At 44.1% G+C, this 23,367-nt stretch overlaps 1 protein-coding gene across 3 annotated transcripts in view; it reads left to right on the top strand.

Annotated features, from left to right (window-relative positions):
* Positions 1-23,367, top strand: part of VWA8 (von Willebrand factor A domain containing 8) — a 383,005-nt gene that overhangs the window by 333,417 nt on the left and 26,221 nt on the right. For all 3 annotated transcript variants that reach the window (XM_015098045.3, XM_042254643.2, XM_060394273.1), the window contains exons 40-41: positions 7,018-7,126; positions 22,244-22,369. In XM_015098045.3, the coding sequence (XP_014953531.3) occupies positions 7,018-7,126; positions 22,244-22,369 (235 nt within the window). The remainder of the gene's footprint in view (positions 1-7,017; positions 7,127-22,243; positions 22,370-23,367) is intronic.

Genomic DNA, 23,367 nt, shown 5'->3' with positions numbered 1-23,367 from the left:
CCCAGGATAAACAGTGAGGAATCTGGTTCTGTTAAGTACAACTGCCCCACAGGATAAAGAAATTAGGGAGCATCTGTGATAATAAGGCAACTAAATTTAGTGGATATAAGGGAGGAGAGAGGAAAAGTGGAGAAGGGACTGAGAAAACCGTGAAGGTGTTACTCACTTCATCGTGTCTGACTCTTTGCAACCCCTTGGACTGTAGCCCACCAGGCTCCTCTGTCCATGGCATTCTCCAGGCAAGAATACTGGAGTGGGTTGCCATTCCCTTCTCCAGGGGATCTTCCCAACCCAGGGATCGAACCCAGGTCCCCAGCATCGCAGGCAGCTTCTTTACCATCTGAGACACCATATACCTCTACTAAATGCGGCAGAGAAGAATCCAAATCCAAGTGAAAGAGTACCAGAAGGTAATTCAAATACAGAGGAGCTGGACAAGGGGATGAGAAAGGAGAGGATGAAACAAAAGCACGTGGAGACCCTGAAAAAGAAAACACACAGAAAAATGTTGCTTTCTACTTTTGTGTAGTAATAGTCCCATTTGACGAGTATTCAGTTTAGTACTACTAAAGTCTGGCATCCAGTGCCATTACTTCATGGCAAATAGGTGGGAGAAAAGTGGGAACAGTGACAGATTTTAATTTCTTGGGCTCCAGAATCACTGCAGATGGTGACTGCAGCCATGAGATTAAAGGACACTTGTTCCTTGGAAGAAAAGCTATGATAAACCTAGATAGCATATCAAAAAGCAAAGGCATTACTTTTCTGACAAATGTCCAGATTGTCAAAGCTGTGGTTTTTCCAGTAGTCGTATATGGATGTGAGAGTTGGACCATAAAGAAGACTGAGCGTCAAAGAACGGATGATTTCCCATTGTGGTGTTCAAGACTCTTTGAGAGTCCCTTGGACAGCAAGGAGATCAAACTAGTCCATCCTAAAGGAAATCAGTCCTGAGTAATCATTGGAAGGACTGATGGTAAAGCTGAAGCGTCAATGCTTTGGCTACCTGATGCAAAGAACTGACTCATTGGAAAAGACCCTGATGCTGGGAAAGATTGAAGGTGGGAGGAGAAGCGGGCAGCAGAGGATGAGATGTTTAGATATCATCACCCCGACTCAATGGACATTGCATCTGAGCAAACTCCAGGAGATAGTGAAGTACAGAGAGGAGCCTGGCATGATGCAGTCCATGAGGTCGCAAAGAGTCAGACATGACTTAACTACTGAACAACAACAGCAAAGTTTCTCTTAAACTTTTTATTATGAAACTTTTCAAATATAAACAAAAATAGAAACATGTAATGAATCCTGTGGACCTGTTCTCTCAACTTCAAGAACAAAATCTGACTCCCTTACTAGTTCCCAACCCTGAGTTTTTTGTTTTAAGCTAATTCAAGATTTTCTATCTTTTTTTATCATAAATAGTTCAGAGTTTATCTCTGAATACTTATTTAAAAAAATAAAAATGCACAATACTATTCAGTTCAGTTCAGTCACTCAGTCTTGTCTGACTCTTTGCAAACCCATGGACTGTAGCACGCCAGGCTTCCCTGTCCATCATCAACTCCCAGAGTTTGCTCAAACTCATGTCCATCAGGTCAGTGATGCCATCCAACCATCTCATCCTCTGTTGTCCCCTTCTCCTCCTGCCTTCAATCTTTCCCAGCCTCAGGGTCTTTTCCAGTGAGTCAGCTCTTCCCATCAGGTGGCCAAAGTATTGGAGCTTCAGCTTCAGCATCAGTCCTTCCAATGAATATTCAGGACTGATCTCCTTTAGAATGGACTGGTTGGATCTCCTTGCAGTCCAAGGGACTCTCAAGAGTCTTCTCCAACACCACAGTTCAAAAGCATCAATTCTTCGGCGCTTAGCTTGACTACTGGAAAAACCATAGCTTTGACTAGATGGACCTTTGTCGGTAAAAAAAAGAATCGTTCTTCAGTATCATCCAATAGTTAGTTTCGAAGCTATTTTGCAAGTCTAGGTAAATGCAGAATGAAGTCAAGGCCCTGTACGTATGCTTTTATAGCAGCCTATACCTTCTCTCCATAGGTCTTATCACTCTTTCCCATTGTGTTACTTGTATGAGTAGTCGATTTCTTCTCCACTGACTTCAAGTTCCTTGAGGGCAGGATGTTTTTGCCCTCTACAACTTAGCAACAAAACAATAGCAAAACATCCCCAGTAGCTACACAAAGAACCTAGTACATAGCAAGCACATGCATGTTTGTGAATGAATAATACACATGTGCAGACAAGTAATGCTATCACCCTTTCGTACTTAATTCAAATACTGGCTGAAACCAGACTGACTGCCAGCCCGACCCATCAGCCTAGGGGTCCACCATATTGCCCTGAAGAGCTTAATTCTACTGATGGGTTTTGACATCATCAACAGAGCATTTAGTCAGCATGCATTTGTATCTGGATTTTGGCTAGATACTGGTTCTTACTTGTCAAGAACCGATTAACTCAGGAAGAATAACGGAAGTAGACAAGCATAAGACACGTACAAAGCCGGACAGACATTAAACCAACAAACCAGGAATGAAATAGATGGCGAGGTGCTTTTACATGCTTGGAAAATCCTCTCAGGTGGACACCAATTGTGGAAATTGTACCCACGAGCATTTGCAAGACTAATCAGCCCTACACAGTAGATCTTAGGTTATGTTTGTTTTCCTCATAAATGATCCAAAATTACAGTATTTAAATCTGACCTATATGAAAAAAGTAAAATGAGACCTAAAATTCCCAGACTCTTACGTAACAATAAATATACCCTTTAAGAGTACGCTGTGCCAGGAAAGCGCAGTCAGTCCGCGTAGATTACTACGATGTGAAGCAGCTGGGCCCTGCAGTTTTGATCGGGGTTAAAGCAGCAGAGAGACGCGTTCTCAGCCAGCTCTGTGGGCTGGAGAGTATTAGCGCCGAGGGTCTTGTCTGATGCAGAGGCCAGCACGTCCTGTTTTCTTTCCCCACTCCCTGCTTCGGCCTTCATCTTTGAGAATGTTATCAGCTTTGAACACCTTGTAGGTGATCTTCGTGAAAGCTAACGCAGCTTGGAATATGATTTCCAGATTTCTTCCTAATTAGAACAGCATGTGGTGTGTTTTGGGAGCAACACGCTCATGCCAGAGGTATCATTGTAACTGGAGTTAATTCAGATCTCTCTACAAAAGCCAGTCTGCCTGGGGTGACTTACCAACTGCCTGGTTCCTTCCTTGAGGGGGGGTGGGGGATGTGTGTGTGTGGGTGTGTGTGTGTGTCCTGCTAAGCACAAGCTTTATGCCAACTTTTTTTCCCTAACCTCTCTTCTTTGAGTGAGAGTGTACTGGCCTCCCAGGTAGGAAGGATGTTGGTAAGATATCTTGCAGTGGTCATCATGCCCAGCATCTGTCAGGCTTGACACTTGAGACGCATCTTCATCGATGAAAACTTACAGAGAGGTTTAAGAGATTGCCAAAACTACACGTAAGAGGTCAAATCCTATGCACATATTCCTTTCTGTCCTTCAGAACAGAGAGGAAATTCGAGTTACAGGGCACCTTCGCATGTCACCTCAGGAAGTAACCATTCGGATGTTATTTGCCTTTCAGGTATTTCCTGTTTGATAGCCAGTGTTTCCAAAGTGCTGCTTGGCAGCATTTCTTGCATGCCACTGGGTACCAGGGCTTGTGCTGGCGCTGGAGATGCTGAGAAAAACTAAGGCACATTCCTTTTCGCAGAGGATTAGAAGAGAAAATATCAGAGCACCTCACGTGTAGTAAAGTCCATTCAATTTCATTGAATATTTGGCTCAAGTACACACACATATGTGTACATGCATTTTTTGTATACTGGGTCTCAGTGTAAAGTTCATTTTCTGCTGTGGAAAATATGTTTGAAAAACACTCTGATAGAGCAAAATAGACATGTATTAAAAGCAATAAAATGTATAGGTTCCATAGCAGATATCTATGGAAGATATGTGAAAGACACTGCTCATGGAGGAACCAAGCAAGACTTCATAGGACGTGACCTTTGCGCTAGGTCTTGACACTTGAGGTGGCGTTAGCTAACCAGCCAGGTGGTAGGGCAGGAACTGCCCGTCTGCCCTCATGGTGGTCTAAGCCCAACATGGTGTGATTCTAATAAGACTCCAGCACTCTGCCCTCTGATGGATGGAATCTTCCCAGAGCGGGGCCTGATGGGAGGAATAGAGACCATTCATCTTCAGTGAGAGCATTAGGGGGTTCATCTCCAGGCAAGGGAAATAAGAATACGCTCCAGATAAGAGTTTCAGCTCAACACCGAGGATCCATGCCTCCAACATTGCATGCATGCACACACTTGCACACACACACACACAGTAGCAATAGCTAGAAAACTGTGTTGTGGTTAGGCTTTTGATATACATTCATCTTTCCCTATTCTAGTATTAGTACCCTTTACATTTATAGAAATTTGTAGAAATGTGTCATCTAATTAGCCTGTTATGAATACAACACTGCAAAACCTACTTCTGACTAGTTTAAGATACTGTAGGGCTTTTCTGATGGGTCAGCTGGTGTAGAATCCACCTGTAATACAGGGGACACAGGAGATGTGGGTTCAGTCCCCGGGTCGGGAGGATCCCCTGGAGGAGGGCATGGCAACCCACTCCAGTATTCTTGCCTGGAGAATCCCATGGACAGAGGAGCCTGGCAGGCTCCAGTCCACGGGTCGCAAAGAGGCGGACACGACTGAGCACGCAGCATGCACAGATTTTCAACAGTGGAGTCTTATTTGTATTTCAGTGATTTGTCTCAGTTTGTTTTGAGCATCTGTTATGCTAGGTATCATGCTAACCACCATGCAGATAAAGATGAGAAAAATCAAGGAGACAGTTGGGGAGACGGGAAGCAGACCGTAGCACAGGTAGCGACCACTGTATAGCAACAAGCACGAAGTGATATTGGAGCCCAGACCGCAGACCAGAGGTCAGAGCAGGCTTCCTGGGAGAGACGACCGTTGAGGTGAAGAGTTCACGGGAGTCAGCAGGTAAAGACGGGTGGGAGAGACCGAGGCAAGGGTGCAGGGTGTGTTCAGGAAACTGCAAGTGCAGAGGCGGGGCTGCAGCTGAAGCAAATAATGAAAAAATAATAAAAGGAGCACCAGAATTTCAGCGCCACAGTAGTATTAGAACACAATTATCCTATTAAAAGTACACAGTCGGCAATTTCAGAAAACTCCTGTTTTACAAAGCAACCTTTTTATTGACAATCTCTGGGCAGGAGCTGTTATCTTGGTCAACCAAAAATATATGTCCTTGGTCTTAAAAAGCATCCCATGGGATCTCTCTAGGAACCTGCCACAGGAGCTGACCGTCTGCCAACATCACGGGCACACGTCTGGGATGCAGTAGTGGTGTGCTACACAGCCGAGGCACACGGGCACTTTCTAATTCAGGGGCCTCTCTGTTAATAAAATCAGTTACACAGGCATCAACAAACACTACAAATCAGGGCTGCTTTGCCCCTGCAGGGCAACTTGTTAACCATTTTCCAGCACATCACTACACACACATTCCTCTCTTTTGAAACATTAGCTGGAGACACCACTTCTTGCCTTTCCTTTATTTCTTTTTACTTGAACTAGCTGGTTTTCTGTAGTTTTTAATTGTTATTTTTTATTAATTAATTTTTATTAAAGTATGATTGCTTTACAATGTTGTGTTAGCTTCTCAGTTCAGTTCAGTTCAGTCGCTCAGTCGTGTCTGACTCTTTGCGACCCCATGAATCACAGCACGCCAGGCCCCCTGTCCATCACCAACTCCTGGATCTTGCTCAAACTCATGTCCATCAAGTCAGTGATGCCATCCAACCATCTCATCCTCTGTCGTCCCCTTCTCCTCCTGCCTGCAATCTTTCCCAGCATCAGGGTCTTTTCCAATGAGTCAGCTCTTTACATCAGGTGGCCAAAGTATTGGAGTTTCAGCTTCAGCATCAGTCCTTCCAATGAACATTCAGGACTGATCTCCTTTAGGATGGACTGGTTGGATCTCCTTGCAGTCCAAGGGACTCACAAGAGTCTTCAACACCACAGTTCAAAAGCATCAATTCTTCGGCTCTCAGCTTTCTTTATGGTCCAGTTCTTACATCCATGTTAGCTTCTACTGCACAGCAAACTCAGTCAGCCACACATATACATGTATCCCCTCCCTTTTGGATCTCCCTCCTACTTAGGACTCCACAGTGCATTAAGTAGAGTTCCCTGTGGTGTACAGTATGTTCCTATCAGTTGTCTATTTTATATATTCCCTGATAGCTCAGTTGGTAAAGAATCCACTTGCAATGCAGGAGACCCTGGTTCCATTCCTGGGTCAGGAAAATCTGCTGGAGAAGGGATAGGCTACCCACTCCAGTATTCCTGGGCTTCCCTTGGGGCTCAGCTGGTAAAGAATCTGCCTGCAATTCGGGAGACCTGGGTTTGATCCCTGGGTTGAGAAGATCCCCTGGAGAAGGGAAAGGCTACCCACTCTGGTATTCTGGCCTGGAGACTTCCATGGACTGTATAGTTCATGGGGTGGTAAAGAGTCGGACACGACCGACGACTTTCACTTTCACTTTCGTCAGTAGCGTACAGGCTTCCCTGGTGGCTCAGCAGTAAAGAGTCTACCTGCCGATGCAGGAGATGCGGATTTTATCCCTGGGTTGGGAAGAGAAGGGAAGGCAGCGCACTCCAGTATTCTTACCTGGGAAGTCCCATGGACAGGAGCCTGGTGGGCAGGCTCTATTCACGGGGATCAGACAGGACTTAGCGACTGAGCAACCACAGTGCTCAGTGGTCTGCAAGCATCAATCCCAGCCTCCCAGTTTCTCCCACCCCACCCCCTCCCCGCCGGTGTCCATGCATTTGTTCTCAGACTTCTTGCTTTTTCTCCTCAAAGGCAAACCTAGTTACTAAGAAGTTGGCTATTTCTAGCAGTAGATGACTGTCAGTAAAAGATCCACGGGTACTTGCTCTCAGCTGTTGGCTTTTTCACCCTCCAATTTTAGGCTAAAGGAGATCCAAATGAGTGAATATGATGCTGCCACCTATGAAAGGTTTTCAGGAGCTGTTCGACGACAGGTGCACTCCCTCCGAATTATCCTGGATAATTTACAGGTAATCAACATGAACGAACCAAGAAAATAATCTGGGCACCCAATTAGACTCACCCCAGAACCACTGCAGAAATGTATCTGTATCCTAGCCAGACGGTCAAAAAAAATTAACTAATGCCAAAATGTCTGCATAAAATCTGTGGGTCACTCCATGGTTGTCGTAGTTGAATTTTAGTAAAAATATTTAACCTCAGCTTTCCTCCTGGCCAGGAAGCTGCAGTTTGACCGGTGACTTCAAAAGCATCAGACTTCTGATTTCCCTTATCTAGACCTAGGAGCACCCCACCTCTACTGGAACAAGGTGACGCCGAATGATTGAATTCCCTTCCACTTAACAAATGCTCACTGCCCTGGGCAGTGAGGGCAGCTTCTGAGGGGCTCTAAGCTCCCCGGCCAGGCAGTAGGTGAATAAGAGCCGAAAGGAGGGATTCCCGGGAGATGAGGATGATGCCAAATGGTGCTGGCACCTAGAATGGAGAGGGGGTATGGTCACGTCGCTCATTCATTTCTTAAGTTGTTGATGGGACAGGGAAACAAAACGCAGCCCTTGCTGTCAAAGAAGGAACTTAAAGAAGACAAGCAAGCGGTTTCCTAAGATCTGTAGAGAAGAACGTGCATGGCGTTCGGTAGAGAAGAACCTTCCGGCGGGGTGAGTGAGAATCGGCTTTATGGAAGATGAAATGCTTGAGTTCACTCTCAAAAGATCCTGAGGAATTTTCCAGCTGGTCGAGGAGTCAGGACATTTCTGACATGGGACGCGGGACGCACAGGTGCACTGAAGCCTGGGGGAGCACAGTGAGCTCCGAGAGGAGCACGTAGTTCAGTGTGACTGAGAAGACTGTGCGTGGTGGGAGATGACGGCAAGGGAGAAGGCGGGCCACGCTGTGAGGACCAGATGGTGGTCCAGCCCTGGATGCCCTGAGAGCATGGCAACACTGGGCTTTACCCTGTGAACAAAAGGGCCACTGGAAGAGTCACAGTTCTAGGAAGCAATGCAAGAATATGTTTTTAACTGAAGGAATCAGAATTCCCTTCTGGTTAATGTGTTGATTGGTATTCACTGGGCACCATGCTATGGTTATTTTTATAAACATTATTGCATTTAATTTCACATCAATCCTTTAAGATAAATGTTCTGTTTACAAGATCAGTCAAAGGAAGAAAAGTCAGATCTATTTTCAAGTGTTTCCCTTAGGGAATTTTTTTTTTTTTTTTTAATCCACCAAGTTGTTAAATGGGCTTTCTGGTCGTTAGTTTGGAACCCTAGTGGCGGTTGAAAATAGCTACTGGCCAAAGATAGACAGGGCCTGCTGTGGCATATGGATCTGTAGTTTGCAACCAAAGCAAGGAGGCCTGGATTTGGTCCCCTTTGGGGCATCTCCTGCCAGTCCCACGTGGTTCTGATTGACTCATACCATGCAACTGTCTTGGGGTTATTGTGGAATTCCAGTAACCAAGGGTGTTTCCTTGGTGAACAGCACAAAGTCTGGCCAGGAACTAGCAAATCTCCCTTTGGGGTAACTTTGCAAAGCACAGCTTGAAGCCCAAGCATTGATTCCAGGAGGCTGGACCAATATCTCAGCAAAGGGAATGTCTTGCCCCAAGTTAATGCCTCTTCCACATGTTAAGACGTCTTTCACCAGGGACCTCCTCTTGCTTCTTGTCTGGCTTCCTCATGGGATATCATAGCGTCCTGGCGATTGAACCTTTTACGAATCAATAGCAAGAGTTTCCTTATTAGAATAGTAGAATCTGTAATAACTCTAGTTATACTCAGTTCAGAATCTGAATCTCTGATTCCTGAGGAATTTTCCCTAACAAAAGAAAATATCCATTTCTACAAAAAGCCACTGAGTTTAATCCTATCTTCTCTCTAGCGTTTTTTTCCTAATCAGCTATCCATAATTTCATTCTCAGGCTCAACTAAATTAGCCTTTCTCTGATTTGTTTTGCGAGGCGTGATATCTCCGGGGACCAACGGTTATCTTCTTTATTTTTCCTTCAAATGGTCATATTGTTCAGATAAATAGTGTTTCTGAACACTGATGTGCGCTGTGCTTGGCACTGAGGGCACAAAGATTAATAAGATATTATCTCTGTACTCAACAAAGGTATTAGCCTAGAGGCGGGGGGAGGACAGGCACCTGCACAGATCATTTCTGTTTAATATGTAAGGGCCTGGGGAGAGCAAGGAAGAGAACGCAGTGGATGCCCAGAGGAGAAAGATTCAGGGAGGAATGTCACATTTCATCTGTTTCTGTACCTTTCGGCTCTGCTGGGTCTTTGTTGCTGCACGTGGGCTTTCTCTCGTTGCGGTGAGTGGGAGCTGCTTTGGTTGTGGCGCACAGGCTTCTCACTGCAGTGTCTTCTCTTGTTGCGGAGCATGGGCTTCAGGGTGCTTGGGCTCAGTAGTTGTGGCACACGGGCTTGGTGGCCCCGAAGCATGGGGGATCTTCTCGGACCGGGGATAGAACCTGGGTCCTCTGCACTGGCAGGTGGCTTCTTAACCATGGGACCATGAGGGAACTCTTAGGATAGATTTTGAAGGAAAGGATCCGTGACCCGAGTCTTGAAGGACAGACAAGTATTTGCTAGACAGATCAGGGTGAAAACAATGCCCAGGGGAAGGCGCAGCATAGAGAAAGGGCTGACACTGTGTGAGCCCAGGTGTGAGCTGGGGGCCAGCCACGGGCAGGGTACCACTCAGTGTGACATGCAGAAGGCTTTCAGGCTGGGGGGCGGGTGGCTGCCTGGTCAGGAACTTTATTCAGAGCCCCCACTTTGCAGTAGGCAAAGAATGGAAAGCATTTCCCCATTCACTTTATTTAATCTATAATAACTATGTTTCACCCAGGGGACTGAATATCTATTTTGCATAATGGTTCTTGACCTCAACACCCAACCTGGTGAAGAAGATTCATGTAGCTGTAAGAGAAGACACAATTGGTAAAGCTTCAGAAAGTTTTTAACTAAGTGCTATGGTTCTGGAGACAGCAGTGTGAGCAACTTCTAGGCTGGGCAGTTAAGGAAGAGTTCACAGAGGAAGTGTCATTTGAGCTGGACCATGAAGGATGAGTATGGTTTCAATTGGCAACTCTTCTAAGGATGCTGGTGGAAAGATGGTTTTGACCAGCACCTCTCAAACTTTCTATGGAGAGCGGCCAGGTTTTATTTTTTATTCAGTTGATCACAAATGAATACTTTTTTTTTTTTAAGACCAGTCCTTCACACATGTTAATTGGGAAAATAATACCTTTATGTTCGTGTTTTTCTCACATCCTAGTAACCAGTTTAGTGGATCCTAAGGAAGCTACAGTCCATGGTGTCACAACGAGTCAGACACGACTGAAGCGACTTAGAATGCACGCAAAGAAGCTTATTTCTGCAATAGCCCGGTTGATTGTTTCCAGTAACTCCTCACAAAGGCTACCTTGTTCTTCAATCCTCTTTTCCTTTTAACAGATTAATACTTCATATAATAGAAATGAATTAGTGAAAAAATGATATAAAAAACCAGCATACAAAATCCAAGCCCATATTGCTAAATATGAGGTTCAACAAACCTAAAATTACTTTGTCAAATTGTTATATAAACTTCTAAATGATTACTATCAATTTATGTGACCTATTGTATCACAGACCAGTAACAAATGTTCGCACACCAAAGGCAGTTTGGATAGCTCTGGTCAAGATAGGAGGAACCAATGAGAAGGGGACAAAAACTTTAACACAGAGCTGTTTGGAGAATGGCAAACTCCAGTGTGACTGTGGAATTCACAGCTTCGGGGTGGGCCTGTGTATAGGGGGTAGTGGAGAGAAAACTGGAAAGAAGGTGAATCCATGCTGACTACCTTTTTTTGTAGTCAGTGAGGATTGTGGGAGCGACTGAGAAAGGGAGTGCTGTGGTTTTACCTTCTGTATGTAGTTTCAGGGACTTCCCTGGTGGTCCAATGGCTAAGACTCCATGCTCCCAATGCAGGGGACCCAGGTTCGATTCCTGGTTGGGGAACTAGCTCCCACAAGCCTCAACTAAAGATTCCATACGTCACGTCTAAGACTGGGCACAGCCAAATAAATAAATAATATTTCCCTTAAAAAAAAAAAAAAAAGAAGTTTTATAATCATTTAAGTCCTGTGCTCATGCTCAGCTGTGTCTGACTCTTACCGACCCCATGGACTGTAGCCCACCAGGCTTCTCTGTCCATGGGATTCTCCAGGCAAGAATACTGGGGTGGGTTGCCATTTCCTCCTCCAGGGGATCTTCCTAACACCAGGGATCGAACCGAGTCACCTGCGTCTCCGGCATTGGCAGGTAGATTCTTTACTACTGAGCCACCTGGGAAGCCCATGAAGGGATATAATATCAGAGGAGAGAGAAGTGGAAGGCAGGAAGTCAGGTCATAGCATCACTTCAGTTATTCAGGTGGGAAGTGATAGGCACCTAAACCAGGGTAATTGGAATGAAGAGGAAAGGATGGGACTAGGGAGGTAGGACTACAGAGAGTTCCTGACGGCACGTGGGGAGAGGGGCATGGTGAGGCTTTTGAGCCCTCAGGGACAGAAACAAGGAACACTTGAGAAGGACAGGCTTGTGGAGAAAGCAGATGTTTGCTCTGGCTGTTCTGATGTTTTCACACTACTGGGGCATCCATGGAGAAATGTCGAGCTTGATACTTGAAGATTTTAAGTTATGACTCAAGTTCAAGAGCAAGATTAGGACCAGACAGGCTTGCATATCTATACAGATATCTCTGTGCTTTTATGGTCATCTGTATAGAAGAACAGCCTAAGCCAAGAGGAAGGATGTGTAGACAAAGGTGACCACAGAGAGCAAAGAGTTGGCGGGCTGGTGGGGGGTGGGGGGGGGGGGACGGGGGCGTGCAGCAGGGAGAAATGGAGGCAGTCCTGTCAAGGGACATCTGCATTTCCAGAGAGCAGTAAAATGCTAATTACTGCTTCTTAGCACACGAGTGACTCGTCATGAGGCATCAGTCACCAAGTCGTGTCCGACTCTGTGACACCATGGACTGCAGCACGCCAGGCTGCAGTAGCCTCTCCATGGCCATAAGAGGACAGCTTAACTGAGCACCACCAAGAAATACAGTCCTGACATCCAGGCTCTGTGAGCAAAGGGATTGAACTCAGTCTTTGACAGGACAATTAGAAGGATTAAAAAACTGAAAGGCTGTAAACCAAAAAACCCATGTAATAGGGAAGAGTGCTAATGACATATGAGAAGATTTGAAGAGTTTTTGCTAAATTTAATGCAGTGTGACCCCTGTGGAAAATAGTACCAAAGACAGTTCAGACTCCTAAGAAACAGCAGTACTAGCAAGTGAGTCCGTGAGACCACAAATCACATTAACATCTCTTACTTGGAAAGACGGGGAGGAGAAGAGAGACCCCGAGAGCTGGTGAGAAGGCTCCATGTGTTAGCTCTCTGCTCTGTTTTTATTGACCAGCTTCCTTAGGGTTTTTACCTCTACAGTATGGAATAAAATAAAGTTTTCCATTCATGTTAGTAATTAGACTTAAGACTGGCTTGAGTCTGTTCTTCCTACTTTTAATGTAGATTTCCACTTTGGCATTGCATTTTTCATTTTCTTAGAAGGTCAAGACGATCTCTTGACCTCCACGTTGTCACTACAAGTAGCAGTGCCTGACAGCAGCAGCGCTCTGAGCAGTGGGGATGGGTGGTCTGAGTTTTACACGGTGGCAGAGAGCGACAAGCAGAAAGCTGGAAAGGCAATAACCCTGGGAAAGGGGCCAGACCAGCCCCAACTTATCCTTGGCTTGAAGACGAGATCAAACAAAGGCCAAATGGCCCCACTGCAATGGTTTTTCCAAACAAAATAAGAAATGATGTGGAGATGAAGCTCTCCTGCTGTGACTGTCCACAGTTCCAACTCCTTTCCTGCTGAGCTCTTGAGCTAGTGGTACAGCTTTACTTCAACTGCTAATACCAGTCTAAAATCTTCAAGGAGACTTCTAACAATAACAAAGTAGAGAATCTATCCAACCTGTTGTCGAACAGCTTTGAACAGCTGTCTCGTCATCCAAGAATAAGAGTACAAAAACAATTAAATAAGATGAGATGTATGAAATTATTCTGCAGTGAGGTAGAATAATAAGTAATAAGATATAGAAGAAGACGATGTCAGCAGGCTAGAATATTTTCTTCAGAAAACAACGGTTTTTAGAAAACATCTGTTTTGTGTTCTCACAATTCAAGAAGCCTGAAGTAAGTGAAATAAGACATCTTAAAAGGATCTGGCCAAGAGGCAAGCAGGGATAATAAGGGAATTGAATGCCATGAGGAAGGTCTCGAAGAAAATGAAAAATGCAATGCCAAGGTTGAAATCTACATTAAAAGCAGGAAGAACAGACTCAATCCAGTCTGAAGTCTAATTACTAATGTGAATGGAAAACTTGAATTGTTATTCCATACTGTAGAGGTAGAAACCCTAAGAAAGCTGGTCAATAAAAACGGAGCAGAGTGCTAACATATGGAGCCATGAGCCTTCCCAACAAGTAGAACAGTACTTAGCTAATGGTAAGTGCCCAGTAAATATATACTGAGTGAGCCAGCAATATTCCCAAAGAGGCCACCAAAAATCACACATAAGCAATAATTCAAGTAATAGTAAAAACGTGTGAGCTGAAGACAGGCCTAAGTCAATGGATCAAAAGAGCTTTACTGAGTGCCAGGCAAAGTTAATGAAAAGAGATAAACACCTCACGACAGCCTCACGGAATTTAACACTTCAGAAACAAAGAAAATATAAAAGCAAACAGGAAGACAAAAACTAAGCTGTCATCCAAGAAAGAAAAATTCATCTTACATGTATTGAACACCAGAAGACTGAAGAGCGTCTGCAGGATCTGAGGGGAGAAAAGTTGTGACCCAAGAATTCTCTACTCAGCTGAAGTGCAAACTGACAGAAAGGCATTTTCAGATATTCAGAGGCTTTAAAAATAAATGTCACTTAAATTTTGAATTCAATATGTATACACATTATACATATATATGTGTCAATATCCTAGCCAGTTAAGAAAGGAATCAAATTCCTTGAGAATGGGCAACTTGGGACTTCCCTAGAGGCCCAGTGGCTAAGATTGCATGCTCCCAGTGCAGGGGGCCCAGGTTTGACCCCTGGTCGGGCAACTAGATCCCACATATTGCACTAAGACCGGCTGTAGCCAAATAAATAAATGCTAAAAAATAAAAAACAACCAACATGGGAATTCTGTAGTATTAAAGGACCACAATGAGCGTTAGAAGCAGCTGAACACAGAATCAGGTCTAAATAATTGTGGGAAATATGTTGAAAAGAAAGTTTAAATATCAAGAATAATGCTTTCTAAAGGTACACAATATAAAAATAGTAGGTTTAAAAATAATAAATAGGGCCTGAATCCCCATATCATCTCAAAAGTTAAAACTCAAGAAGTTGGTATAAATAGAAGGAAGCAAAAAGTATGATAATGCATATGACAAAGAAGAGAAATACTGTTTCATTCCTAGATTAGAGAAATTGGAGTTAAGTCAGGCTTTTTAAGAGTTTAGTCATGCTGGTATTTTTTAGATATATTTCTTGCAAATCGCATGTTTTGATAAATACCCTAGTTATTTCGTGGAGAGGGGATTGTCAGGGGGCGGGAAGCAAGTAGGATGCTGTTAAAGTGCTCCAGGTGGGCGGAGGTGGCCGCTGACCTAGGGCTGACATGGGTGTGGTACGAGATGGGCAGATGCCACCGAAGTTGAGAGGCTGTGCCAGTGGCCTAGGTGTGAGACTCGAGGGAGAGAGAAGCCAAAGACGATTCCCAGATATGTGCCCTGAAGAGCTGAAAGAACGGGGTTGCCCATTGCCTCTTGTCGCGAGAACCTGGGGAGAGTGGAGGACGGGCTCTGGGGCTAGTTTTGAGCTATTGAGTTTAGCTGCCTGTTACACATGCTCACGGATACATGCAGCTCCCTGCTGCTTTGAAGTAAAAAATTTTCAATTCTTGAAGGAGAGACGTGAAATTGCTCATAACAACTCATTGTAAAATGCCAGTATGTTGTCACTCGGGTAATAGTTCAGCTCCTTGTCACCATCCAAGAGTAACGCTCTTCTAACAAGAATCACCTTTGTGAAGGACATGAATCACTAGTGTTCTGTTTTGTTTTTCCCTGGCAATGAGATGTTACTTCAAGAAACAGGGAATTCCCTAAAACAGGAAGGTCCATAGCTGCTCCTTTTCGCAATACCATTTCACCCTTTAGAGCAACTGGCAACCTAACAGGTATTTAGTAGCTATTTATATTATGTCAAAATATCAAGAATCATAAAGAAAAATTTTTTATTGTTTCCAGTGATTTATAATTTGTTATTTTACAAATAATATACAAAAGTTTACCTTAATTCAGCATCCTTTTTGTTTGAATGGTACGAATCAATAGCAAAAAAGTATATGTTAGTCAAACATGGAGAAATGTTTAAATAACAGAAGCTAATGTTTAATAAAAAAAAAATCACTACTCCCAGGTATCCTCAATATCCATTTACATCTATTTCTTCACCCAACAAGTATTTAGTGATGGTCATCTATACGTCTTACTCTGTAGAATGGATGTGCTTTCTACAAAGCCGCTTGAACCTTTCTAATCTTTCCGTTAATTCTAAAGGAATAGTAGGAGATTGGCTTGCTTGTAGAGTTTATAGCTAAAGGAAGTCTTTGGGCTTCCCTGCTGGCTCACCAGTAAAGAATCCACCTGCCAGTGCAGGAGGCATGGGTTCGATACCAGATCCAGGAAGACCCCCACATGCCACGGAGCAACTAAGCCCGCGCACCGCAACTGCTGAGACTGCGCTCTAGGGCCCGGGAGCCACAGCTGCTGAAGCCGTCAGCCCTCGAGCCGCTGCTCCCCAGCAAGAGGAGCCGCCGCAACGAGAGGCCCGCCCCCCACAAGCGGAGGGTAGCCTCTGCTCACCACAACTAGAGAAAAGCCTGTGCGACAGCAAAGACGCAGCCCAGCCAAAGATAAATAAGTCAAATAATTATAATGGCAACTCTGTCAAAGAAAATCAAAGAAGTCTTGCTTAACCGTAACCCAAATAAGTGATGATTTAAGATGAGTCAGAATACTTTCAGTGCTGAAGTTACAAGACACAGTGTCACAAACCGCAAGATAATTGATTTTTGTCAAGTTTGTTCCTCCTGGTGTCCTCACTGCCATAGATGTGTGGTGTGTGTGTGAGTCTGTGTGTGCCTTCTGGTTAACCCAATTATTTCCCAGAAAGTGAAATTAACCAGAATACGTCATCCTCTGAGCACGCTAATCATTCTTTACATGAAAGTAATAAAACTATATTTCTTTTTTAGAAAGTCTGTAATGTAGACTTTTTACTAGTGAAACCTATCTTTATATATAATGAATTCTCATTAGTATGAATTTATGACATAATACAAAGCAAACGGACATATTTACAAGAATACTTTTCTTCATGCAATAGAAATAACGATAAAGAACATGTCTTGGCTCTTCATTATAAGTAAAAATATATATTTAAATACAGTAGGAACTTACTATTTAAAGAAGCATTTTAATGAATCCCATAAAATAAACAGACCAAAATAATCAATATTTCTATTCCAGCCCTCAGTAGAGTTTTGAAGAGCCTCTCCACCTCCAGCACATTGCCTTCAAGAACACCCATCCTGACATGTCTCTTCCTGTTTTGAGCCTCCAAGTACTGGTGGGCTGGCTCGATGATAGATAATAAATTATCTGTCCCTATTTATCTGCAAGCTATATACTTGAATGAATAGTGCTACTATATAAAAATGTCTTTGTGTCCATAGTTCTGGAGCAAAAGCCTAGCACATTCTTTCACTTCTGAAAAACAAAAAGTACTGGTTCTTGTTTCTAAAAATATCTGTGACAGGCAGAATCAAAAATAATTCATTTATCCACAAATAAAAATTTAAAAGAAGAGAACAGATGCCCACCAACATGGCTAAAATTAAAAGAAAAAAAAAGAAACTGTCAATATCAAGTTTTGGTGAGGATACAAACAAAGGAAGCCCTGTTACACTGATCCTGGGAAATGTAAATTGGAAAAACCACTTTGGAAACCTATTTCATGGTATCTCCTAAACTTGAGTGTATCCAGCATATCCACCCAACTGAAATATACATGTACCTGCTGCAGAAGACATGGTCAAGGATATTCATGACAACATTACTCACCATAGCCCCAAGCTGGAAATAACACAGTCATGGCACCCCACTCCAGTACTCTTGCCTGGAAAATCCCATAGACGGAGGAGCCTGGTGGGCTGCAGTCCATGGGGTCGCTAAGAGTTGGGCATGACTGAGCGACTTCACTTTGACTTTTCACTTTCATGCATTGGAGAAGGCATTGGCAACCCACTCCACTGTTCTTGCCTGGAGAATTCCAGGGACGGGGGAGCCTGGTGGGCTGCTGTCTATGGGGTCGCACAGCAACTTAGCAGCAGCAGCAGCGGATAAGACATCAATTGTGACGTCTGGTCAAAAGTCACACGATTGGACATTGTTATGGTGGAGACAGAGAATCCAGAGCTGCTGGGCACAACAGTGTCAGTGCCTTTCCCAGGAACGATGCTGAATCAAAGTAGCCAGGCACAGACGAGTACATACTATATGATCCCACTTTATGAAATGCAAAAACACACAAACCTAATCTGTGATGCTAGAAGTCAAGCAGGTGGGGGGCAGGGGTCCTTGGCAGGGCCTGGGTCAAGTCCAAGAGAGACTCCAGGAGGCCCAGTGGGGTACGCGTGTTACAAGGGTGTGTTCGCTTTTAAAGTTCACTGCCTCTGCACTTGAGATTTATACACTTTATTATGAGTATATTATACTTGAATTTTAAAAGTTGACCCAAAAAAGTGGGTGGCAGATTTACTGGAAAAACCATATCCCTTCCTTCACTCTCACCCCAAATTTTATTAAGTCTTTTTCTTTTACTGGTATACAGAATGGGAACAAAGCCTTCAAACTAGAGAGGATGTTAAAAGATGATAGCTGTGCACAGGAAAAGAAGCAAACCAGCATAAGAAAGTTAAGACCCCAGATCTCTAGGTTCTTCCATGATGGACAGTCTAGAGACAGCAGACAAACATGATATTATAAGGGAAAAATAAGTATTTTGTAATTTGATAACCCCCTTACTAAGGGCAATAATAGATCCCCTAGAAAGAACCTCCTTTTATTTTTTTTTAATTTTTATTTTTACTTTATTTTACTTTATAATACTGTATTGGTTTTGCCATACATTGACATGAATCCACCACGGGTGTACATGCGATCCCAAACATGAACCCCCCTCCCACCTCCCTCCCCAGGACCTCCTTTTATTATAATGTTTAGTAATTATTAGCATTGTTGTTGTTCAGTTGCTAAGTTGTGTCCGATTCTCTGTAACCCGACAAACTACAGCACACCAGGCTTCCCTGTCCTTCACCGTCACCTTGAGTTTGTGCAAACTCTTGTCCATTGAGTCAGTGATGCCAGCCAACCAGCTCATCCTCTGTCGCCCCCTTCTCTCCTTGCCCTCAGTCCCTCCCAGCATCAGGGTCTTTTCCAGTTATTAGCATAGATACCAAAAGAAGAATTTTGCAGTGCTGTTGGGCTGGTTGTTTAACACACCTTTCTGGATCGTGGTTCTCTTGCTCTTAAGTTAGACCTTTTCCCCAAACTCACACCACCTGTCATTCCCTTCTTGTGCCTTCAGTCTGTTACAGCAGCCTCTGTGCTCTACCCCTGATCAGGGATTGGTATCAATAGCACAGGATTTTGCAAATCTGTCGCAAAGAGTTAACATTTGTTTACTTTATAGTCTTAAGGAGCTACCTCACAATGAAGTGACTTTGATAGTTAGCTGGCCAGTGAGATTTCTATCTCACAAGCCTACCAAGGAAAATTGAAGACAAAGTTCTTCTGGTAAATGGTAAATGTACTAGTATACTTTAGGTAAATATAGGAATATTTAAAATAGCAAACCATCCTTACTCCAGATAGCTTCATTACAGTGGGATCTTTATAAATATATTTAGAAGATTGTTATTGTTTAGTCACTGAGTCGTCTCCGATTCTTTTGCGATCCCATGGACTGTATCCTCTGTCCCTGGGATTTCCCAGGCAAGAATATTGCAGTGGGGTTGCCATCTCCTCCTCCAGAGGATCTTCCCAACCCAGGGACTGAACCCAGGTCTCTTGTATTCTTAGATCTGACTCTGTCCCAACTTAGAGAACAACCAAATGGCTGAGAGCCTTAGATAGCTATTTAGGAGATTTTTGGTATACCACCACCACCCCACCCCACCCCGCACCCACCCACCAAACTCCAGATAATGAAAGATTTTCATCCAGTTACATATCTGCTAAGTGGCTGTAAATGTTTTCTGTTTCTTTTGAGTGCTGCGAGTGCTGATGTTGGAGCAGAAAAATGAATTTTGGAAAGCAAAGTATGTTTCATGTAACTAATTATCCACCCAAGTCTCTCAAAATGTTTACTATCAATAGCAAACCAGCTTAATATAACTATATTGATGCTAATGTCAAAATAGACATGAAGTGAACTGGTTTCCTAAGCAGTTATTTTCCCCATAATTTGTTGCACTTAGCAGACAGGCAATTCAGCTATTTCTGTTATTGAAGAATAGATCTATTAGTGGAAAAAAAATTGCTTCAGAGTCACTTTTTGGACTTTGATTAATGCTTAGAAGCTTACAAATTAGGAACAATTCCTAGTTCCTTGAGAAAATATTACTGTCATTATTTTGATATAATTAGGAAGAGGCAAAGGGTAAAAAAAAATTAACTGGGAAATCCTCTGCTTAATATTGCTACTGCTGCTGCTAAGTCGCTTCAGTCGTGTCCGACTCTGTGCGACCCCATAGACAGCAGCCCACCAGGCTCCCCTAGGATTCTCCAGGCAAGAACACTGGAGTGGGTTGCCATTGCCTTCGCCAGTGTGAGAAAGTGAAAAGTGAAAGTGAAGTCGCTCAGTCATGTCCGACTCTTCACGACCCCATGTACTGTAGCCTACCAGGCTCCTCTGTCCATGGGATTTTCCAGGCAAGAGTACTGGAGTGGGGTACCATCGCCTTCTCCGCCACTTAATACTAGTGACTTCTGTTTCTAATTAAACGTAGACTGTGCTGTGCTTAGTCGCTTAGCTATGTCCAACTCTGTGACCCCATGGACTGCAGCCTGTCAGGCTCCTCTGTCCATGGGGGTTCTCCAGGCGGGAATACTGGAGTGGGTTGCCATGCCCTCCTCCAGGGGATCTTCCCAACCCAGGGAACCCAGGACTCCCGCACTGCAGGCGGATTCTTTACTATCTGAGCCACCAGGGAAGCCCAAATGCAGACTGTAATACTTCAAACAGACGCTCACAGACACAGTGTCCCCTCAGTTTGGAGACGGGGCTGCAGAGACACAGAGAATCTCAGTAACTGCCCAAAGTGAGACAAAACTAGGATTTTCACGTGCTGAATCCGAGTCTTAGGCTTTTTCTACCCTGAGCCACTCTTTGTCTTGACAGGTGCATTGCTGAAATGCAAATGGGCTCAGTATAGTAAAGAGTTATCATTATATTCATAACTGGATTTTTTAAGAGACTTCAGGTTTTTAGAACAACTTTAGATTCCCAGGAAATTGATCAGAAAGGGCAGAGAATTTCTATATCCCTCCTGCCCCGCACATGCCCTTCCCTATTACCAACATCCACCACCGACGTGGTACATTTGCTGCAAGTGATGAACCTCCACTGGCACATTATCACCCAGAGTCCATAGTTCACGTTAGGAATCACTCTGAGTGTTGTGCATTCTATGGGTTTGGATAAATGTGTAGTGACATGTATCTGCCATTACAGCATCATCTAGAATAGTTTCACTGCCCTAAAGATCCTCTGTGCCTTGCCTTTTCATCTCTCCCTCTCCACCAACCCTTGGCAACCACTGACTTCTTTTACTTTCCCCATAGCTTCGCCCTTTTACAGAATGTCGTATTGTTGGAACCATACCTGCTGTAGCATTTTCAGATGGACCTCTTTCACTTAGTAATATGCATTTAAGTTACCTCCATGTCCTTCTACATCTTGATAGCTGATTCGTTTTTAGCACTGAGTATTATTTCATTGTCTGGGTTCTTAATGTAAATATCAGCTTTGATAAACCTGTGCCTTCATTGGGATGTGACGACTCTTTATCACTTAACTGTCATCTTAGTCCACTGGGCATAGTTTTAAGCATTATGTGGAAATAATCTTTAGAAAAGGAATTTAGGAGATTTCTGAATGTAGATGATCAGAATGTCAGTAGGGTACAAAATGTTGGTGCACTGTGATTCTCAGCCGCTCCCATCTGCACTCTAAGTCACAGAGAACTTGAACAACAACTTCTTGAAAAGGAAGAATCTGAAGATCACATTTAAGAATCTGAAGACTACGTTTTCTCTGTGCTTGCAGACAGTGTTAACAAGTTCAGGCTGATTAATTTGTTACCTAATAAATTTTCTAGGAGTACCGTGACAGAAAATCCAGAAGAGATGCATCACCATTACAGATACGGCATACTTCTCCAGAGGTTCATTTGCCTACCACTATCCTGTTCATACGCGCCGTGAGCTCCTTTTGTCCTTCCATATGTTAAAACACATGTAATGGACAAAATCTACGCAAAGGGCATTTCTTTGTCAGCAGAGTCGAAACCAGTCCCTTTATGAAGCTGTGCTCGTGGAACCAGCACATACTGAAGAGATCCCTGGCGTGTTTCCTGATGTTGTTGCTCAGTTTATTTCGTTACTCAGTCATGTCCAACTCTTTGGCAACCCCGCGGACTGTTGTAGCCTATCAGGCTCCTCTGTCCATGGGATTCTCCAGGCAAGAATACTGGAATGGGTTGCCATTTCCTTCTCCAAGGGAATCTCCCCAATCCAGGGGTCGAACCCTTGTCTCCTGCATTGACAGGCAGATTCTTTACCACTGAGCCACCAGGGAAGCTCCGTGTTTCCTGTTGTTCATGCGTAAAATGTATCAGGGACTCTCCAGAGCTAAAGTAAGCATTCGTGTGTGTGTCTTTGTAGGCTAAAGGTAAAGAAAGGCAGTGGCTAAGACACCAGGCTACTGGGGAGCTAGACGATGCCAAGATCATTGATGGGCTGACTGGAGAAAAAGCCATCTACAAACGCCGGGGTGAGCTGGAGCCACAAGTGAGTATGGGGGCCCTGGGAGCCTCGGACCTGTAGTTTGACTTTCTTCACAGGCAGACGCTTCCTGGAGTTGCTGTTTTAGTCGAAAGACGACAAACCCTGAATATGGCCATCAAGGAAAGCATTATATATATTTTTAATTAGAAGAAAACATAAATATTACAGTTTATTATATGAATCAAGATCCCAGCATGAGTCAAGAAATACCAGGCACACTCAAATTGAGCATTTGAGGGAACCTAATAAGGAGACTGTTTACAAAAGTAAGGGTGGGGTGTAGGAAAGTCCAAAAAGAGACAGTGTGGTCTTCCAACAGCAGGGATCTGCCCTCAGTCTGAAAGGGCGGAGGAGAGAGCACTTACTGGAACCTGGACACGGTGGATCATGGGGAGGGCTCCCCGCCAAGGGCCGAGGCTGTCAGCAGGAGGAGGAGGACCACCCTCGGGCCGCGGGGCGGGCGGAGGGAACACACACGCCACCCCCCGGCTCCGGTGTGCCGCCAGTGCCTGCCAGCAGCCGCTGGGAGCCAGAGAGGCCGCTGCCATCTCGCAGATGAGCCCCCAGGACACAGAGCAGTGCCCTGGAGGGGAAACACAAGTCACTCCACGCCCCTGAATCCCAGAGGGTGACGCAGATGAGAACGCTAGAGCCATCTTAGTGGTTTTCTGCTGTTCTGTTCCTTTAAAGATCTGTGTTTATCGTGTGACCAAAGAAATGTTTAGAAAATAAGGAATTCTCCCAGAGTGTAAAGTTTAACAGTCATAACATTAAAATATTTGCAGTAATACAAGGGGCAAAAAATGGCAAGTAGGTGAGTCTCTTAGAGGGCTCTGGACTTCCAAAATCCTCGAATAACCGGAATTGCTGAGTAGCCACTGAGACCCGGGGGATTGGTGGGGTGGGTGGGGAGCCATACGGGTATGAGTCAATGGCCTCTTTCTTTACTGACTCACTGTGGTCCACCACTGTGTTTAAATACATCTGAAACCGTGAGTCGT

Source organism: Ovis aries, chromosome 10, assembly GCF_016772045.2.
Source record: "Ovis aries strain OAR_USU_Benz2616 breed Rambouillet chromosome 10, ARS-UI_Ramb_v3.0, whole genome shotgun sequence".
NCBI classification, from domain to species: Eukaryota; Metazoa; Chordata; class Mammalia; order Artiodactyla; family Bovidae; genus Ovis; species Ovis aries.
Note: the sequence above shows the minus strand (reverse complement) of the source record. Positions and strands in the feature narration are given on the sequence as shown.